Genomic DNA, 20,409 nt, shown 5'->3' with positions numbered 1-20,409 from the left:
AATATAGGATGTAACTCAGGATCAGTAATGTAATGTATGTACACAGTGACTTCACCAGCAGAATAGTGAGTGCAGCTCTGGGGTATAATACAGGATGTAGCTCAGGATCAGTAATGGAATGTATGTACACAGTGACCGCACCAGCAGAATAGTGAGTGCAGCTCTGGAGTATAATATAGGATGTAACTCAGGATCAGTAATGTAATGTATGTACACAGTGACTGCACCAGCAGAATAGTGAGTGCAGCTCTGGAGTATAATACAGGATGTAACTCAGGATCAGTAATTTATGTACACAGTGACTGCACCAGCAGAATAGTGAGTGCAGCTCTGGAGTATAATACAGGATGTAACTCAGGATCAGTAATGTAATGTATGTACACAGTGACTTCACCAGCAGAATAGTGAGTGCAGCTCTGGAGTATAATACAGGATGTAACTCAGGATCAGTAATTTATGTACACAGTGACTGCACCAGCAGAATAGTGAGTGCAGCTCTGGAGTATAATACAGGATGTAACTCAGGATCAGTAATGTATGTACACAGTGACTTCACCAGCAGAATAGTGAGTGCAGCTCTGGAGTATAATACAGGATGTAACTCAGGATCAGTAATGTATGTACACAGTGACTGCACCAGCAGAATAATGAGTGCAGCTCTGGAGTATAATACAGGATGTAACTCAGGATCAGTAATGTAATGTATGCACACAGTGACTCCACCAGCAGAATAGTGAGTGCAGCTCTGGGGTATAATACAGGATGTAACTCAGGATCAGTAATGTAATGTATGTACACAGTGACTGCACCAGCAGAATAATGAGTGCAGCTCTGGAGTATAATACAGGATGTAACTCAGGATCAGTAATATAATGTATGCACACAGTGACTGCACCAGCAGAATAATGAGTGCAGCTCTGGCATATAATATAGGATGTAACTCAGGATCAGTAATGTAATGTATGTACACAGTGACTGCACCAGCAGAATAATGAGTGCAGCTCTGGAGTATAATACAGGATGTAACTCAGGATCAGTAATGTAATGTATGCACACAGTGACTGCACCAGCAGAATAATGAGTGCAGCTCTGGAGTATAATATAGGATGTAACTCAGGATCAGTAATGTAATGTATGTACACAGTGACTTCACCAGCAGAATAGTGAGTGCAGCTCTGGAGTATAATACAGGATGTAACTCAGGATCAGTAATTTATGTACACAGTGACTGCACCAGCAGAATAGTGAGTGCAGCTCCAGAGTATAATACAGGATGTAACTCAGGATCAGTAATGTAATGTATGTACACAGTGACTCCACCAGCAGAATAGTGAGTGCAGCTCCAGAGTATAATACAGGATGTAACTCAGGATCAGTAATGTAATGTATGCACACAGTGACTGCACCAGCAGAATAATGAGTGCAGCTCTGGAGTATAATATAGGATGTAACTCAGGATCAGTAATGTAATGTATGTACACAGTGACTCCACCAGCAGAATAGTGAGTGCAGCTCTGGGGTATAATACAGGATGTAACTCAGGATCAGTAATGTAATGTATGTATACAGTGACTGCACCAGCAGAATAGTGAGTGCAGCTCTGGAGTATAATACAGGATGTAACTCAGGATCAGTAATGTAATGTATGCACACAGTGACTGCACCAGCAGAATAGTGAGTGCAGCTCCAGAGTATAATACAGGATGTAACTCAGGATCAGTAATGTATATGCAAAGTGATTTATCTTTTTCTGTAGATTACTTGTATATGTAAACTATAGATTTCTTGCTCAGAAGTGATTATAGGCTGCACCATTCCCTTGGACTCGTCTGTCATCGCCTTTGCCTGGTTTTGACCTACAACGATACATACTGTTAATTTGACTTCTCTTTATTAAAGTCGCTCTGTAAACATCATCCGTCACATTTATTTATAGCGGTGAAGTGTTTACAGCTGAGATGAGACCACTTTCTATCAGAGTGAAAGACAGATTGAAGTCGTGAACTTTGGATCTTGTAGTTATGTTATAAACAGTGTTTAAGTGCCTGGAGCGCGACTCCTCGGCCATGTAAATATGCGGCTTGTAATGGCTTATAGTGAATGAGCTTAATCCAGGCTCATGTACGTATCAGCAGTAGATTGAGCAGAAGCCAAAAAAAAAAAATACGTCCTGGTGAACATCCTTGCATTATTACAACAATGTATACTTCTGGGTTGCTGCACGTTTGGAGGATAACGTGATAATATTTTAGGGATGGTGGCATACTTATCACAGAGACATGGAAAATTACTTCAGATGTCCAGGCGCAAAAAAAAGCTAAATAGCTATCATTGCTTACTGTGATTGACAGCCAAAAAACATTGGGGAGCTAACTTCATACACATCTATACGGCCACCACTAGGGGGAGCTCACTACAAACAGATTTATACAGCCACCACTAGGGGGAGCTCATTACATACACATCTATACAGCCACCAATAGGCGAAGCTCACTACAAACCAATTTATACAGCCACCACTAGGGGGAGCTCATTACATACACATCTATACAGCCACCAATAGAGGGAGCTCACTACAAATAGATTTATACAGCCACCAATAGGGGGGGCTCACTACTCACCGATTTATACAGCCACTACTAGGGGGAGCTCATTACATACACATCTATACAGCCACCAATAGGGGGAGCTCACTACAAATAGATTTATACAGCCACCAATAGGGGGAGCTCACTACAAACAGATTTAGGCTAATTTCACATTCGCTTTTTTTGTGCAGCGCATCGTGCGCAATAGAAACGCATCATTCGTTCTCTAGGGGTTAAAACCAGTGTCTACACATGTTTACGCCAAAAACGCATGCGCATGGAAACGCAGACGAACGCCTGTCCATGCGCACGCCTGCGTTCCCATAGACTGTTATGCGCTATTTTGTCGCAAAAATGCAACAGGTTGCGTCTGGTGCACCTAGGCGTACACCTTGAAAAAACGCATGCGCATGAAAAAGCATACGAACGCGTGCAAACGCAAGACCATGCGCATGCCATGTTAAACATAAGTACGCATGACGCATGCGCATGGACGTGCACGATGCGCTGCGCAAAAAAACGCTAATGTGAAACCAGCCTAATACAGCCACCACTAGGGGCAGCTCATTACATACAGATTTACACAGCCACCACTAGGGGGAGCTCACTGCATAGCGATTTATACAGCCACCACTAGGGGGAGCTCACTGCATAGAGATTTATACAGCCACCACTAGGGGGAGCTCACTGCTTAGAGATTTATACAGCCACCACTAGAGGGAGCGCATTGCTTAGAGATTTATTCAGTCTATTCTGCCTGCTCCTTCTAATGGTGGATGTAGGTAGTTAGAATTCTACACTTCTGCCCGAGTCCTTAAATTTATATGTATTGATTATTGTACTTATCACTCAGCTTTAACTTAATCTACAACTCATAATACCCCAGTCACATCCAAGACTGCATTAACATTTCTGCTGGTAATCATCCAGCAAATCCATCGTGCCGACACACCGGCCCTGCCAGCTTAGCCCAGCCCATATAATACAGCCTGAGCCATATACCAGTAAGCAAAGTCCAAGTGCCTTGTCCATTCCATAGTTTATTATCCAGGACTGTGAAACTACATAATTGCTATACCCCTGTCTTCAGGAAAGGTCTATGGCGGGGAGTCCACCTACCCGAGTTGAGGTCTCTGCCGGGGTTGAACGCTCTAGTGTTGACCGCCGTAGACAACCTGTCACAGCTGATGGTTTTTGAGACGTTGGTATTGAAGTTCCCGTCAAAGCTACAAACGAAAAGTAGAAATATAAGGTTAAAACCTTTTATAGGTGAAATAACTTCTGGTGCTATTTTGTATTCACATTAAATTCTAATAAAATTTTGCATTAAATATATACACACGCCCTCCCACCCTTTAGAAATCCACAATGACCCAAAAGAGGAAAGAAAAAAAAAAAGTTTCAGTGGTTGTCATTTTCAGATTTTAAGAGTAGACCACTACCTGCACCTTTTGCCACCTGCCGAAGACCATTTTTAAATCTAAATCTATCCAAAATATACGAAGATTAATTTATTTGAGAAACTGGACAACTTTCCAAATAAAACTATACAAAAGTAAGTATGTACGTATTTATAAGTAACACAAAAACATTAGTTCTTAAATGAACAACCCCTTTAAGGGACAACAAATCTTTCCTCCCTGCAGACACCACTAGAGGGAGCTCAATAACAACGCACTATGCGGTGGGCACCCCCTAGTGGTGGCTTAAGGCAGAAAAGATTTTATTAAATAATTAACTACATCTGAGCAGGGGTTTTGGAGCTCTGTAATAGAAATAGGTGAAAGCGAGTAGGATATCCTGATCTATCGCCAATGTAACGTAGTGTGAATTATTATCAGGAGGAGGCGGAGGTGTTAGAGGATCTGTTCTTATAAAAAGTACCGTGCGTCATCTACTTGACAGCGACTTTTGAAGCACGATCCCTTCCCCCACTCTGCAAGATTCCGACCAGAATAGAGAATTGAAAAATCTCTCCGCGCTAAATTCAGCATCTCAGAAACACAGCAACAGGCTTATCAAGGAGCAGATCTTTATCCGATTGATACCCGAGGCCAAAAAAATATGGTCAGGTCCCGTCCATACACCTATGAGCTGCCAAAGGAGGTAGGAAGGAAAGGACAGAACGGCATCAGATGTAATGTATTATTTGAGGAAGCCACGATATTACAGATTTCTAGCCCAGCATGACGAAATCCGGCACAGGGAGAGCCGGCTTGTACTACAAAATGCAGCCGAGCACCGCCATCAATTAGAAAGCCAGAAAACGAGAAGAAAATGTTTTCGAGAGGCCCCGGTGTAGACACAGTGGAAACCACACACGGACAGGAAAACAAGGAAATCTCCCGGCTTCAAAGCCTGCAAAAAAAAAAACCCAGCAGGACGCTTCCCCAAAGAGTTAAAAAAAAAAAAAATTTAAAAAAAAAATGGCAAGAGGTGGACGTCGAGTTTTCTTGCTGCGAGTAACATACAAACAAAATGACACGGTCGACTGCGCTCAGAATCCGTGGCTGTAAAAAAAGGAACAACCGCAGAAGGAGGGAGAGAAAGAAACACATTTATCTGACTGTAATTGGTTTCTTCTCCGACTTTCAAGAGATCAAAAAGCTGAATGAAATTCATATTCAAGGGAAGTTGCATTTAGAAAAAAAAAAATAGAGGAAAGTAATGGAAGAGGGAAAGAAAGCGCCTTCTGGATTCACTTTAATGAAAAAAAAAAAACGGATCGAAACGGCCTCCCAAGGGAGAAAACAGCGCGGTGACTCCCACTTTGATCTGCTCCCCACGGAGATCTCCGCTCCCCTCCGTAGCCTGCAAGATGCTCGCTTGATTGACAGGTGCTCTGATGTGCTGCACGCTTTGAACTTCAGACACTTAATTCCCATCAGACTCCAGTCATTTTTATTCTTCCTCAACAGGATTTACAAGCTGGAGATCAGCGGTGGAGAGGATAAAATGAGGTTTGCACAGGAGCTTTGAATCCCGCATCAAGCCGGGGCTCACTTCAGCTCAGGCCGGGTTTGATGTGGACCTAACTCACACTGCAATGCCCGATACGTCAAGCTTGGGAAAAAAAAGAAAAAAAACTATACAGTGGGGAAAATAAGTATTTGATCCGCTGCCGATTTTGCAAGTTTTCCCACCGACAAAGAATGGAGAGGTCTGTAATTTTTATCGTAGGTGCAATTCACCTGTGAGAGACAGAATCAGCCCAGAAATACACGGGAGGACCTGGTCAATGACCTGAATAGAGCTGGAACCACAGTCTCAAACATTACCGTTAGTAACACACTAAGCCGCCATGGATTAAAATCCTTCAGGTCACGCAAGGTCCCAGCACATGTTTAGGCCCGTTTGAAATTCGCCAATGACCATCTGGATGATCAAGAGGCATGGAAGAAGGTCATGTGGTCAGCTGAAACCAAAAGAGAACTTTTTGGTATCAACTCCACTCGCCATGTTTGGAGGAAGGAGGAGGAGCACAACCCCAAGAACACCGTTCCAACCATGAAGCGTGGTGGAGGAAACATCATAATTTGGGGATGCTTTTCTGCAAAGGGGACGACTGCACCGCATTGGAGGGAGGATGGATGAGGTCATGTATCGCAAGATTTTGGCCAACAACCTCCTTCCCTCAAGTAGAAGCATTGAAGATGGGTCATGGCTGGGTCTTCCAGTATGACAATGACCCACACACAGCCAGGGCAACTAAGGAGTGGCTCCGTAAGAAGAATTTCAAGGTCTTACAGTGGCCTAGCCAGTCTCCAGACCTGTACCCAATAGAAAATCTGTAGAGGGACCAGAAACTCAATATTGTCCACCAGCGACAGCCCCGAATCCTGAAAGATCTGGAGAAGATCTGTATGGAGGAGGGGGCCAAAATCCCTGCTGCAGTGTGTGTAAACCTGGTCAGGAACTACAGGAAACGTCTGCAAATTATGTAAAAATCATACAATGTGATTTTCTGGATTTTTTTAGATTCTGTCTTTCACAGTTGACGTGTACCTACGATAAAAATTACAGACCTCTCCACTCTAGGCACAAGAGCAACAAATACACAAGGCAAAAATGACTGTAGATAAGCTTCAGGCAGATCATCTACTCGCTACAATGGTGAATCAATGTTGCAAACTGCATCAATCTCTTAGTCTTGCTCTTCTGTGCTGTGGCTTCCACATAAATCACAGAAATTAGCCAAGCAGCTTCTTATGCTGCAACCTGAATGACGGGACACTAGGGCCATTGCAGACATCCATTTTACAATTTTTTTTATTTTTTCGGATATTAGTTTTCATTAGTATTTCCTAACTTTCCATTGTCCACTAGGGCTGATAAAACCAAACTCTAATACCTCCATGCAGCCTGATAAAATACTAGATTCCTGCTGCCACCACTAGAGGGAGCTCCCTGCATGTAGTGTTATTATGGCATTCAATGTAAAAATATTGAGGTATACGCCCCCTGCTGGTTGCTGTAGACGGTGCAATATAATGAACAGAGGTAGTGGCAATGACCCCTAAACTGAATATAGTTGCTAGGTTTAGCAGACCCGGATCAGCTGTGCCTGTGATGCCATTGGTGCAACCTGAGCGGCTCACAGGGGCTCAGGAGGTGAGGGGGTCACTTCTATCTGATGAGCTATTGGACTGCAAAGAGCCCATATATTGTTCTTGCACAGGAGGCCTTTTCATTCTTTGTCTGCTTCTGCTCTGCCGCATCAGTACAGCACAGGGGAGCTAACGCTGGGCAGATCCAGCCATCTAGTCAGCTGCAGAGCAGCGCTTACAAGCTCTATATCAAAGAGATTGCAAGCTCTGCATGCCTTGTCTAGGAAGCAGTAAACTATAAACATAAAATAAGAAGTAAACTGCAAACTTTCTTTTTTCCTTACACGGCACTTTAAGGGAACAGTCAGACGGCCGTATAACTTGGACAAGGATCGCAACGCATTGCTTGGATTAGCAATCGGCTCTTCTGACCCGAGCAGGGCAGCTGCATAGCAATACATGGCGACACGCTCGGCCGGTGTGAGCATTGCGGTGCGATCTTCGTCAGTTATATTGCTGTCTAACTCTTCCCTAGGATGGGAAATGGCAACATAAAAAAAAAAAATATCTGGAACGCTTTCTCACAATTTTTTTATAACCACTTACGGGGCAATAAAAAATATCAACAAAGCCAACTGGGGAGAAAAAGGCGACTATACATATTGTGCATAAAAATGGCAGAACAGGGGAGATATTTCTAATTTGTTTCAGTTTCATTTGGAAATGTAAACAAAGAACATTACAACAATAAATATTTACACTAAAGAAGAAATAAAGCGTCCTGCCGCCAAGTGTGCAAAACTGTTAAGTGTCTGGCCTTTCAGGACCCCAACACTGGTCATTAGGTGTAAAGTGACCAGACAGCAGCTTGTGCCAGGAGAAGTCCAGCTCAGAAGCGTTACAAGAACACAACCCTTCAAGGTGCAACGTTCTTCCGTCACCAGGGAAGAGAAAGGAAGGAGAGAGGCATTATTAGTGAACAGTAACGTTCTGTAGCACAAGAGCTACAGGTGACAAACATTTCCTGCCTAACCACCTGTCAGTCTTATAGGGGCACCCAAAAACTTACTCAGAAGAAAAACCTGCCCACAAAGTTTATCAACTAGCCGGATTTATAACAATTCCTAAAACAAGCGATTTAAAAGAAGTCGAAGATCATTCACCTTAAATAGTTGTCGGCCAGGAACGCATGCGGTTTCAGTAGAGGAAAAGGACCGAGCAGCTGCCAGACTTCTGACCCTCCACCTTTAGAATCCTCTGTCCACTTCCTGAACCCTGCACTCCCTCCATCCAGACCAGTTTTTGTCCCTCCACCCTTCAAACTGCCCTGTCTTCTCTCCAGACCATTGAAGGCGAGTCTGAACCCCCCATACACATCAGATATTCCTCCAGTCCTGTTCTGCTAAAATTGGGGGTTTCATCCAACGTTCATCAAAAGTTCATGTCTGTCTGTACCAACGATAACTTCCTTCTGAACTTTTGCATTTCATGTGGACGTTTATGGGTGGGGGTTGGGCTACGATAAAGGGGCTGAAAAAATTCCAAATCTTCAAAAGTTTTATTTCAAGACATAAGATTAAAAATTCATGATGGTAGATGGGATAACGCTCAAATGAGCAGTATCCCATCTACCATCATTAATTTTTAATGTTATGTCTTGAAATTAAACTTCTGAAGATTTTATCCAGTTACCGTCATCTGGAATTTTTTTCTTCATATTTTACTGTGGGTCAGCGGTTTCCCTCGGAGTGGCAACGCATTACTGTGAACGGTTTTGACATTAAACAATACGGTGATGCTTTAAACTTATTTTTTCTCACTACTGCGACAAGGGGGCTGGGTTGCGACAAGGGGGCTGGGCTCCAGCTGCAAACTGAAGAGTTCCTGTCATTGACTTTACAGATTTGAGCTTGAGGAACATGCTGTAATCGGATTGAAACAGGAGACAAAAAGAGGATCTTAAATAAAAGTGAACCACATCAAGAATGGAAATGAAGGAACTACGGATGTTTTACTTTATTTTCTCCCCAACACAAAGCCTGTGCCTGACAAGATCCTACCATCGACTGATGTGCAAATCGGTATCTGACCAACTTTTCCAATGCAACCAATAAAACTGACCATCTCAAATAGATGGCTAAAACAAAACGAAATAGAAAAATTTGATCTCCAAAAATTTCAAACGGTACAATTTGAACAGATTAGGTATCATATCATGTCCCACTTAATTGACACGCAGGCAGAGTTCACATGCAACGAGTTCGATAGAATGGTGGATGCAGCAAAAAACTTCTCGTCTATTTCAATGCTGTACAGCACGTTGAGAGGGGTGCTTTTAGATAGTCATCCAGATACCTTCTATAAAAAATGGGAATCGCAACTGGAGGACAGGGCTATTGGAGACAAAATAAGGAAGGGGTGGACTAAAGCTCGCCAGTCCCTTATTAATGAAAGCTGGAGAGAAACTCAATTCAAAATAATACATAGGGCAATATACGCCTTCCAATTTCCAAGGAGCTCTGATAAGCCAGAAAGACTCACGAAATGTCCCAAATGTAATACCCCATATACTGACTTACTTCATGGCCTGCTGATTTGCAAGCAGGTGGCGGACATGTGGGGTGCAGTTAGAAAATATATAAAGAACATTTGGGATTGGGGCGATGAAATCCCGAGAGATTTGGTTTTATTTCACCACTGGGAAAGGTCCCCCGATGCTCATGTAGGGGGGGGGGGGGGGCCCCGCAGGTCGTCCACATAATCATAATGCTCATGAAAAAACTATTATTAAAATACTGGCTACAGAAGGACATGCCCACCATAAAAGAACTCTCGGGACGCCTGAAGCATGTAATGCTAATGGAGAGGTTAGAGGCAGAGAAGAGGAAGTCTTGCGAAACATCTAGATTTTTTACAAAATGGAGGCATTATATTGTGGAGCACTGTAATAAGGAGGAAATGCAACGCATAGTTGGTCCTTTCAGAGACACAACGTGGTACCACAGGGAATCCTTGGGGGGAACACTGGGAATATTAAGCCTGAATTGAAGCGAATGATTTCTGTGAGCCAAAGAAAGTCAAAGACGGAAGGTCTTAGGGTCTGTGAGCGAGTAGGTTTTTTTTTTTTCTATAAAGCAAGGGAGGAAAAGGTTTTAGGGTTTTTGGGGGGTGGGAGAGATTGTTGGGAAGGGATAGGGGTAATAAGGTCAAGGTTGATCTTCTAATATGTAATCATAGGGAGGAAGTGAGACGTTAATGATTATTAGACAGACTGCTACGAGGGGTACATGTTTACAATTATAGCTGCGAGGATGTGTTTCTCCAAATTATGCAACTATGTACATTGACTTGTATCTGTGGTTTCTTTTTCTTTTTTGTTTGGTAACAAAAATTTGTAATAAAAATAGAGTTTAAAAAAAAAACTGACCATCTCAATTTTCCAGAGAGTACATCCTCCAAACTTCACCATCTTCTGCGTGTGTATAAAACTATTAGATCATATTATATCTCTGTGGATCAATATTCAAGTCAGTAAAACCAATAAATATAAGTAGAACCCATTAAGTACTGATGGAATAAGGCAGTCGCATGACCTCCAAGAACCGTCAAACTTTGGGTCAACTTTTTTTTTATTATTATTATTTCTTGACACCCGGCTGTGTAGAACATGAGGGGATGGCAGGAAATGAGCGGAACAGACAAGGTGGTCCAAGTGTTTTTCATCTGCCATCAGTCTGTATCTTTCTGTGCGGAGACGTCTTTTCTAATCAGACACGGCAAGGGCAGACATATTGTTTAGATTATTGCAGAGGTTCAGACCGGGGTAAGACAGATCATTTCAAGTATTCAGGGATTTATTTAGAAACCTGAACTCTGACTTAGATAAACCGTATAAAAACGAAGCAGCATAAAAAAACCCCCAAAAATACAGAACATTGTTTATGGAAGAGAAATGAACAGTCGTCAAAGTGCAGATATTCCAGTGAGGAAAGGTAAATTGTGGGCACGCGATGAGATCTCCAGAAATCGTAGGACACAATGGTTACCAGAAGAGGTATTATTGCTTTGTAGAGACCACAAGGTCATCAGTGCAGCGAAGAGTTAAAATATCTGCAGACAAACCCTTGAACATTGGGAATATGGACATGACGTACGACCTCCATAAACCCATTCCAAGAGGCAGGGAAAAGCTTGGATCCCACTCAGAAGACCGTTTTGCATTTGTGTATGATCAAAAACAAATCTGTGGGGCATAAAAAAGTTAAATGAAAATGAACTTCTATGATGCTTCAGATATACATTTAAATCAAGATTGGTCATTATTCCTAATGCATCTTTCTATGGGTGCGTGCAAATGTAATGAACTCCCAACATTAAGGTGAAAGCAGGGGGCTAAAAGTTTAGGTGTCAATTAGCCATTGTTGTAAGGCTGTGCGCCTTTAAGGATAACATGCACAAAAAAAAAAAAAAGAAATTCATAATAGGGTAGACATACACCAAGACAGTTCTTAAAAATGTGCACTAAACAGTACAGAAATCAAGTAAGAGACTCACATTACAGTAATCCAACTGGCCAGAAACGCACGCACGACCATATATGATATAAAATCATGCAAACTATAGAAATATGTGGAGCAAACACTGGCATGAGGCAGAAACAAAACAACAAATCATGTCAGGTGTCAGAAAAATGGCAGAACTGGGGTATAAATAGTTTTGTGAACACAGATTACAATAAGAAAGTGTTACAAAATACCAGGCAATAACTTACTCCATCATGGACAGTGGGATGGTGCAGCAGTCCTGGATGGCAGTGAGTGGTGAGGTGAGATGAGCGGTGTACGACGCTTCTACCACCTGTTTATTCCGCGTCACTACGTCCAAGTAACGATTAAACTTTTCCCGGATCTTCTTGGCCAACTGGTAAGTGAGAAACGAAACAAAGTCATGAGAAATCAGGAAGAAGTTTACGGCAAGAATAATTCCAAACGATTTCTGGAGATATTCTTAATTTACTTCGAGGCCCAAAAATGACCACTAAGTGCAAGAAAATAACTACTATAATACTGCCCCATGTACAAGAATATAACTACTATAATACTGCTCCTATGTACAAGAATATAACTGCTATAACACTGCCCCAATATACAAGAATGTAACTACTCTACTCGTAATACTGCTCCCTATGTACAAGAAGATAACTACTATAATACTGCCCCTATGTACAAGAATATAACTACTATAATACTGCCCCCTATGTACAAGAATATAACTGCTATAATACTATGTACAAGAATATAACTACTATAATACTGCCCCTATGTACAAGAATATAACTACTATAATACTGCTCCTATGTACAAGAATATAACTGCTATAACACTGCCCCAATATACAAGAATGTAACTACTCTACTCGTAATACTGCTCCCTATGTACAAGAAGATAACTACTATAATACTGCCCCATGTACAAGAATATAACTACTATAATACTGCCCCCTATGTACAAGAATATAACTGCTATAATACTATGTACAAGAATATAACTACTATAATACTGCCCCATGTACAAGAATATAACTACTATAATACTGCTCCTATGTACAAGAATATAACTGCTATAACACTGCCCCAATATACAAGAATGTAACTACTCTACTCGTAATACTGCTCCCTATGTACAAGAAGATAACTACTATAATACTGCCCCTATGTACAAGAATATAACTACTATAATACTGCCCCCTATGTACAAGAATATAACTGCTATAATACCATGTACAAGAATATAACTACTATAATACTGCCCCTATGTACAAGAATATAACTACTATAATACTGCCCCTATATACAAGAATATAACTACTATAATACTGCTCCTATGTACAGGAATATAACTACTATAATACTGCCCCCCATGTACAAGAATATAACTACTATAACACTGCTCCCCATGTACAAGAATATAACTACTACAATACTGCCCCTGTGTACAAAAATATAGCTACTATAATACTGCCCCTATGAACAAGAATATAACTACTATAATACTGCTCCTATGTACAAGAATATAACTGCTATAATACTGCCCCTATGTACAAGAATATAACTGCTATAATACTGCCCCTATGTACAAGAATATATCTACTATATTACTGCCGCTATGAAGAATATAACTACTATAATACCGCCACCTATGTACAAGAATGTAACTACTAGAATACTGTCCCCTATGTATAAGAATATAACTACTATAATACTGCCCCATGTACAAGAATATAACTACTAGAATACTGCTCCCTATATACCAGAATTTAACTACTAGACTCATAATACTGCTCCTATCCACAAGAATATAACTACTATAATACTTCCCCTATGTAGAAGAATATACCGTAACTACTATAATACTGCTCCTATGTACAAGAATATAACTACTATAATACTGCTCCTATGTACAAGAATATAACTACTATAATACTGCCCCTATGTACAAGAATATAACTGCTATAATACTGCCCCTATGTACAAGAATTTAACTACTATAATACTGCCCCCTATATACAAGAATATAACTACTATAATACTGCTATGTACAGGAATATAACTACTATAATACTGCTCCCCATGTACAATAATATATCTACTATAATAGTGCCGCTATGAAGAATATAACTACTATAATACCGCCACCTATGTACAAGAATGTAACTACTATAATACTGTCCCCTATGTATAAGAATATAACTACTATAATACCGCCATCTATGTACAATAATATAACTACTATAATACTGCCCCCTATGCACAATAATATAACTACTAAAATACTGCCCCCTATGTACAAGAATATAACTACTATAATACTTCCCCTATGTACAAAAATATAACTACTATAATACTGCCCCTATGTACAAGAATATAACTACTATAATACAGCCCCTATGTACAATATTATAACTACTATAATACGGCCTCCTATGTACAAGAATATAGCTTCTATAATACTGCACTGTATGTACAAGAATATAACTACTATAATACTGCCCCTATGCACAAGAATATAACTACTATAATACTGCCTCTATGTACAAGAATATAACTACTATAATACTGCCCCTATGTACAAGAATATAACTACTATAATACTGCCTCTATGTACAAGAATATAACTACTATAATACTGCTCCTATGTACAGGAATATAACTACTATAATACTGCCCCCCATGTACAATAATAAAACTACTATAATACTGCTCCCCATGTACAAGAATATAACTACTACAATACTGCCCCTGTGTACAAAAATATAGCTACTATAATACTGCCCCTATGAACAAGAATATAACTACTATAATACCGCCACCTAAGTACAAGAATATATCTACTATAATACTGCCACTATGAAGAATATAACTACTATATTACCGCCACCTATGTACAAGAATGTAACTACTATAATACTGTCCCCTATGTATAAGAATATAACTACTATAATACTGCCCCATGTACAAGAATATAACTACTAGAATACTGCTCCCTATATACCAGAATTTAACTACTAGACTCATAATACTGCTCCTATCCACAAGAATATAACTACTATAATACTTCCCCTATGTACAAGAATATAACTACAATAATACTGCTCCTATGTACAAGAATATATCTACTATAATACTGCTGCTATGAAGAATATAACTACTATAATACCGCCACCTATGTACAAGAATGTAACTACTATAATACTGTCCCCTATGTATAAGAATATAACTACTATAATACCGCCATCTATGTACAATAATATGACTACTATAATACTGCCCCCTATGTACAATAATATAACTACTATAATACTGCCCCCTATGTACAAGAATATAACTACCATCATACTACTCCTATGTGCAAGAATATAACTACTATAATACTGCCCCTATATACAAGAATATAACTACTATAATACTGCTCCCATGTACAAGAATATAACTGCTATAATACTGCCCCTATGTACAAGAATATAACTGCTATAATACTGCCCCTATGTACAAGAATATATCTACTATATTACTGCCGCTATGAAGAATATAACTACTATAATACCGCCACCTATGTACAAGAATGTAACTACTAGAATACTGTCCCCTATGTATAAGAATATAACTACTATAATACTGCCCCATGTACAAGAATATAACTACTAGAATACTGCTCCCTATATACCAGAATTTAACTACTAGACTCATAATACTGCTCCTATCCACAAGAATATAACTACTATAATACTTCCCCTATGTACAAGAATATACCGTAACTACTATAATACTGCTCCTATGTACAAGAATATAACTACTATAATACTGCTCCTATGTACAAGAATATAACTACTATAATACTGCCCCTATGTACAAGAATATAACTGCTATAATACTGCCCCTATGTACAAGAATTTAACTACTATAATACTGCCCCCTATGTACAAGAATATAACTACTATAATACTGCTATGTACAGGAATATAACTACTATAATACTGCTCCCCATGTACAATAATATATCTACTATAATAGTGCCGCTATGAAGAATATAACTACTATAATACCGCCACCTATGTACAAGAATGTAACTACTATAATACTGTCCCCTATGTATAAGAATATAACTACTATAATACCGCCATCTATGTACAATAATATAACTACTATAATACTGCCCCCTATGCACAATAATATAACTACTAAAATACTGCCCCCTATGTACAAGAATATAACTACTATAATACTTCCCCTATGTACAAAAATATAACTACTATAATACAGCCCCTATGTACAATATTATAACTACTATAATACGGCCTCCTATGTACAAGAATATAGCTTCTATAATACTGCACTGTATGTACAAGAATATAACTACTATAATACTGCCCCTATGCACAAGAATATAACTACTATAATACTGCCTCTATGTACAAGAATATAACTACTATAATACTGCCCCTATGTGCAAGAATATAACTACTATAATGCCACTATGTACAAGAATATAACTACTATAATTCTGCTCCTATGTACAGGAATATAACTACTATAATACTGCCCCCCATGTACAATAATATAACTACTATAATACTGCTCCCCATGTACAAGAATATAACTACTACAATACTGCCCCTGTGTACAAAAATATAGCTACTATAATACTGCCCCTATGAACAAGAATATAACTACTATAATACCGCCACCTAAGTACAAGAATATATCTACTATAATACTGCCACTATGAAGAATATAACTACTATAATACCGCCACCTATGTACAAGAATGTAACTACTATAATACTGTCCCCTATGTATAAGAATATAACTACTATAATACTGCCCCATGTACAAGAATATAACTACTAGAATACTGCTCCCTATATACCAGAATTTAACTACTAGACTCATAATACTGCTCCTATCCACAAGAATATAACTACTATAATACTTCGCCTATGTACAAGAATATAACTACAATAATACTGCTCCTATGTACAAGAATATATCTACTATAATACTGCTGCTATGAAGAATATAACTACTATAATACCGCCACCTATGTACAAGAATGTAACTACTATAATACTGTCCCCTATGTATAAGAATATAACTACTATAATACCGCCATCTATGTACAATAATATGACTACTATAATACTGCCCCCTATGTACAATAATATAACTACTATAATACTGCCCCCTATGTACAAGAATATAACTACCATCATACTACTCCTATGTGCAAGAATATAACTACTATAATACTGCCCCTATGTACAAGAATATAACTACTATAATACTGCTCCTATGTACAAGAATATAACTACTATAATACTGCCCCTATGTACAAGAATATAACTACTATAATACTGCCCCTATGTACAAGAATATAACTACTATAATACTGCTCCTATGTACAAGAATATAACTACTATAATACTGCTCCTATGTACAAGAATATAACTACTATAATACTGCCCCTATGTACAAGAATATAACTACTATAATACTGCCCCTATGTATAAGAATATAACTACTATAATACTGCCCCTATGTACAAGAATATAACTACTATAATACTGCCCTTTATGTATAAGAATATAACTACTATAATACTGCCCTTTATGTATAAGACTATAACTACTATAATACTGCCCCTATGTACAAGAATATAACTACTATAATACTGCCCCTATGTACAAGAATATAACTACTATAATACTGCCCCTATGTACAAGAATATAACTACTATAATACTGCCCCTATGTACAAGAATATAACTGCTATAATACTGCCCCTATGTACAAGAATATAACTACTATAATACTGCCCCTATGTACAAGAATATATCTACTATAATACTGCCCCTATGTACAAGAATATAACTGCTATAATACTGCCCCTATGTACAAGAATATAACTACTATAATACTGCCCCTATGTACAAGAATATAACTACTATAATACTGCCCCTATGTACAAGAATATAACTACTATAATACTGCCCCCTATGTACAAGAATATAACTACTATAATACTGCCCCTATGTACAAGAATATAACTACTATAATACTGCCTCTATGTACAAGAATATAACTACTATAATACTGCCCCTATGTACAAGAATATAACTGCTATAATACTGCCCCTATGTACAAGAATATAACTACTATAATACTGCCCCCTATGTACAAGAATATAACTACTATAATACTGCCCCTATGTACAAGAATATAACTACTATAATACTGCCTCTATGTACAAGAATATAACTACTATAATACTGCCCCTATGTACAAGAATATAACTGCTATAATACTGCCCCTATGTACAAGAATATAACTACTATAATACTGCCCCTATGTACAAGAATATAACTGCTATAATACTGCCCCTATGTACAAGAATATAACTACTATAATACTGCCCCTATGTACAAGAATATAACTACTATAATACTGCCCCCTATGTACAAGAATATAACTACTATAATACTGCCCCTATGTACAAGAATATAACTACTATAATACTGCCCCCTATGTACAAGAATATAACTACTATAATACTGCCCCTATGTACAAGAATATAACTACTATAATACTGCCCCTATGTACAAGAATATAACTACTATAATACTGCCCTTTATGCATAAGACTAGGGATCTGACGTTTCCCATAACGTTTGTTGCTCTTTTAAGTCACACATTTGCTTTACATTTTCAGCACAATCCTCTCTTTCGCAGTCACCGGGCCCCTGATGTAAACTATGATTAGATATCCACCTCCCTCCCATCTAGTAATCCAATCCCTCCAATTAATCATCCCCAGCTGGATTGCTGAGAATTTATATTGACAAATGAATTCTTTAACTGTTATTAACAAAACGCGTTGGGCCCGGATTTGTGCATGTTGTTGTGTGAATGAATAATGAGCGATTGCGCCACAAATCCCACAGACATTTGCTTGAAAATCTACAAATCTACCAGACGTCTCCGAGGAGAGAATCGTGAAATATTATACCAATATACAGACGCCATAAATCTGTAGCGGGTCTGGGACAAGTGATTGATCACATCCGTGCAGTATTGCCAATCTCAATAGTATTAAATCTGCAGCCTAGAAGGTAAGTGGGTGCTGCAGCAAGAGGCGCTGCCACACAAAGATGGCAGAGACGGAGGTCATGGCGATCCACCAGAAACCCGCGATCGCGTCAACGAAGGGCTGAAATGGAGGACAATGACATCCGCCACCTAAGTGCCGCTGTCAGTGATCGACAGGGAGATTTAAAGGGGTGAACTGCAGCTCTGGTTGGTTCTTTCAGTGGCGCAAACTCGGCTCCAACTCCTGCACCCACCGAGTGGCGCACAAATAGGGAACATTGGGAAGGAGCTATAGCGGTTGCCAACTTTTATAAGAAGGGTCCTGCAGAGACCAGCGGGGAACACAGCAGCAAGTGAGCAATTGCTCTACAGCGCCACCACAGGAGGACATGAAGTATTACAATGCTCCAATAAAAGTCAGCGGGGCCATCTTGTGCAATGCAAGGGTGCCGGGACCACCAGATCCCCATATAACCTTTGTTTTCATGCCCAAATGTCACCCGCATGGCCCTAACCTTCAAAACAGCTAGTAGCTAGCAATAAACTACTATTGGTCAGGGAGCCGGCGAGCGGAGACGCGATGGCGTTAAATATGGAAATATGTTTTGTAAGTGGATCTGATTTTTCTCTTACGAGAAAACCTCAATCGGCCCTTTGAATATCAATTCCTTTTGTGTTTTCAATGGGAGGCCTTTTTTTTGTTTTTTTTTTTCTTTCTGCTATTTTTATTTTTTAATTTTTTTAATCCGGCCTATCTGTTCCTTTTATCTGGCTTAATTTTCCCCAGGCGTCCTTTTGGTTTAGCCGCACATATTCCCCCCACCCAAGCTGCTCTGGAGCGTCGCTCGTCTTAAACTTTGCATCTCAAAAGAAGCCCCCTTTTCAGATGAAAAAAAAATGACATCTCAAAGGCAAAAAAAAAAAAAAGGATTTCAATCTTATCAAGAGCGGATTGTGAATATGAATCCACAGCTGGCAAATAAAGGGAAGGTTGTGGGGGGATTTGGTATTGAAATGGGCAGGGGACGGAGGGGTAGAGGACATCTTCACAACAGTGGCAAGTCTGAGTCTTACGAGCAAACTACTACTCCCAGTATGCATCGGGGATCTAATCTACAGAAGGCCTCATTTATCAAAACTGTTTACATGAAAAACTGACTGTTGCCTATAGCAACCAATCACAGCAGAGCTTTCATTTTACCAGAGCCATTTGACAAATGAAAGCTGCTCTCTGATTGGTTGCTATGGGCAGCATTCACAGTTTTGATGAATGAGGCCTGGTGGGGGGGAATCTGCTAGCTGTAATTTGTAATATAACAATTGGGAACAATTTATATATAGACCAGGAATATGGTTCAAATTGGGCAAAAAGAACTCGCCTTCCATCACATTTATCTTCTGTTTTAGACACTTTTTGCACCGCATTTGGCAAGTGGGTGTAGTTTATGGGAAATGGGTGTGGCTTGGTAGAAAAAGGAGTGACTGCCAGGTCTTTAGGCTCATTTATGTGATTTGGATATGAGAAGCTCATTTTTCAAAAGTGTCTGACCGTAAATCTATCTGTATTTCATAGCAACCAATCAGAGCCCAGCTTTCATTTTATCGGAGATGTTTAAGAAATCAAATCTGAGCCGT

At 39.4% G+C, this 20,409-nt stretch overlaps 1 protein-coding gene across 1 annotated transcript in view; it reads right to left on the bottom strand.

The window, feature by feature from the left end:
* Nucleotides 1-20,409, bottom strand: part of CACHD1 (cache domain containing 1) — a 147,813-nt gene that overhangs the window by 66,646 nt on the left and 60,758 nt on the right. The window contains exons 3-4 of the mRNA XM_073544681.1: nt 11,907-12,055; nt 3,708-3,814 (exon numbers count right to left, since the gene is read on the bottom strand). Coding sequence (XP_073400782.1) covers nt 3,708-3,814; nt 11,907-12,055 — 256 coding nt within the window. The remainder of the gene's footprint in view (nt 1-3,707; nt 3,815-11,906; nt 12,056-20,409) is intronic.

This window comes from Dendrobates tinctorius, unplaced genomic scaffold (genome assembly GCF_039654945.1).
Source record: "Dendrobates tinctorius isolate UK_male_01 unplaced genomic scaffold, ASM3965494v1 ptg000138l, whole genome shotgun sequence".
NCBI classification, from domain to species: Eukaryota; Metazoa; Chordata; class Amphibia; order Anura; family Dendrobatidae; genus Dendrobates; species Dendrobates tinctorius.
This window is presented reverse-complemented; position numbering and strand designations above follow the sequence as displayed.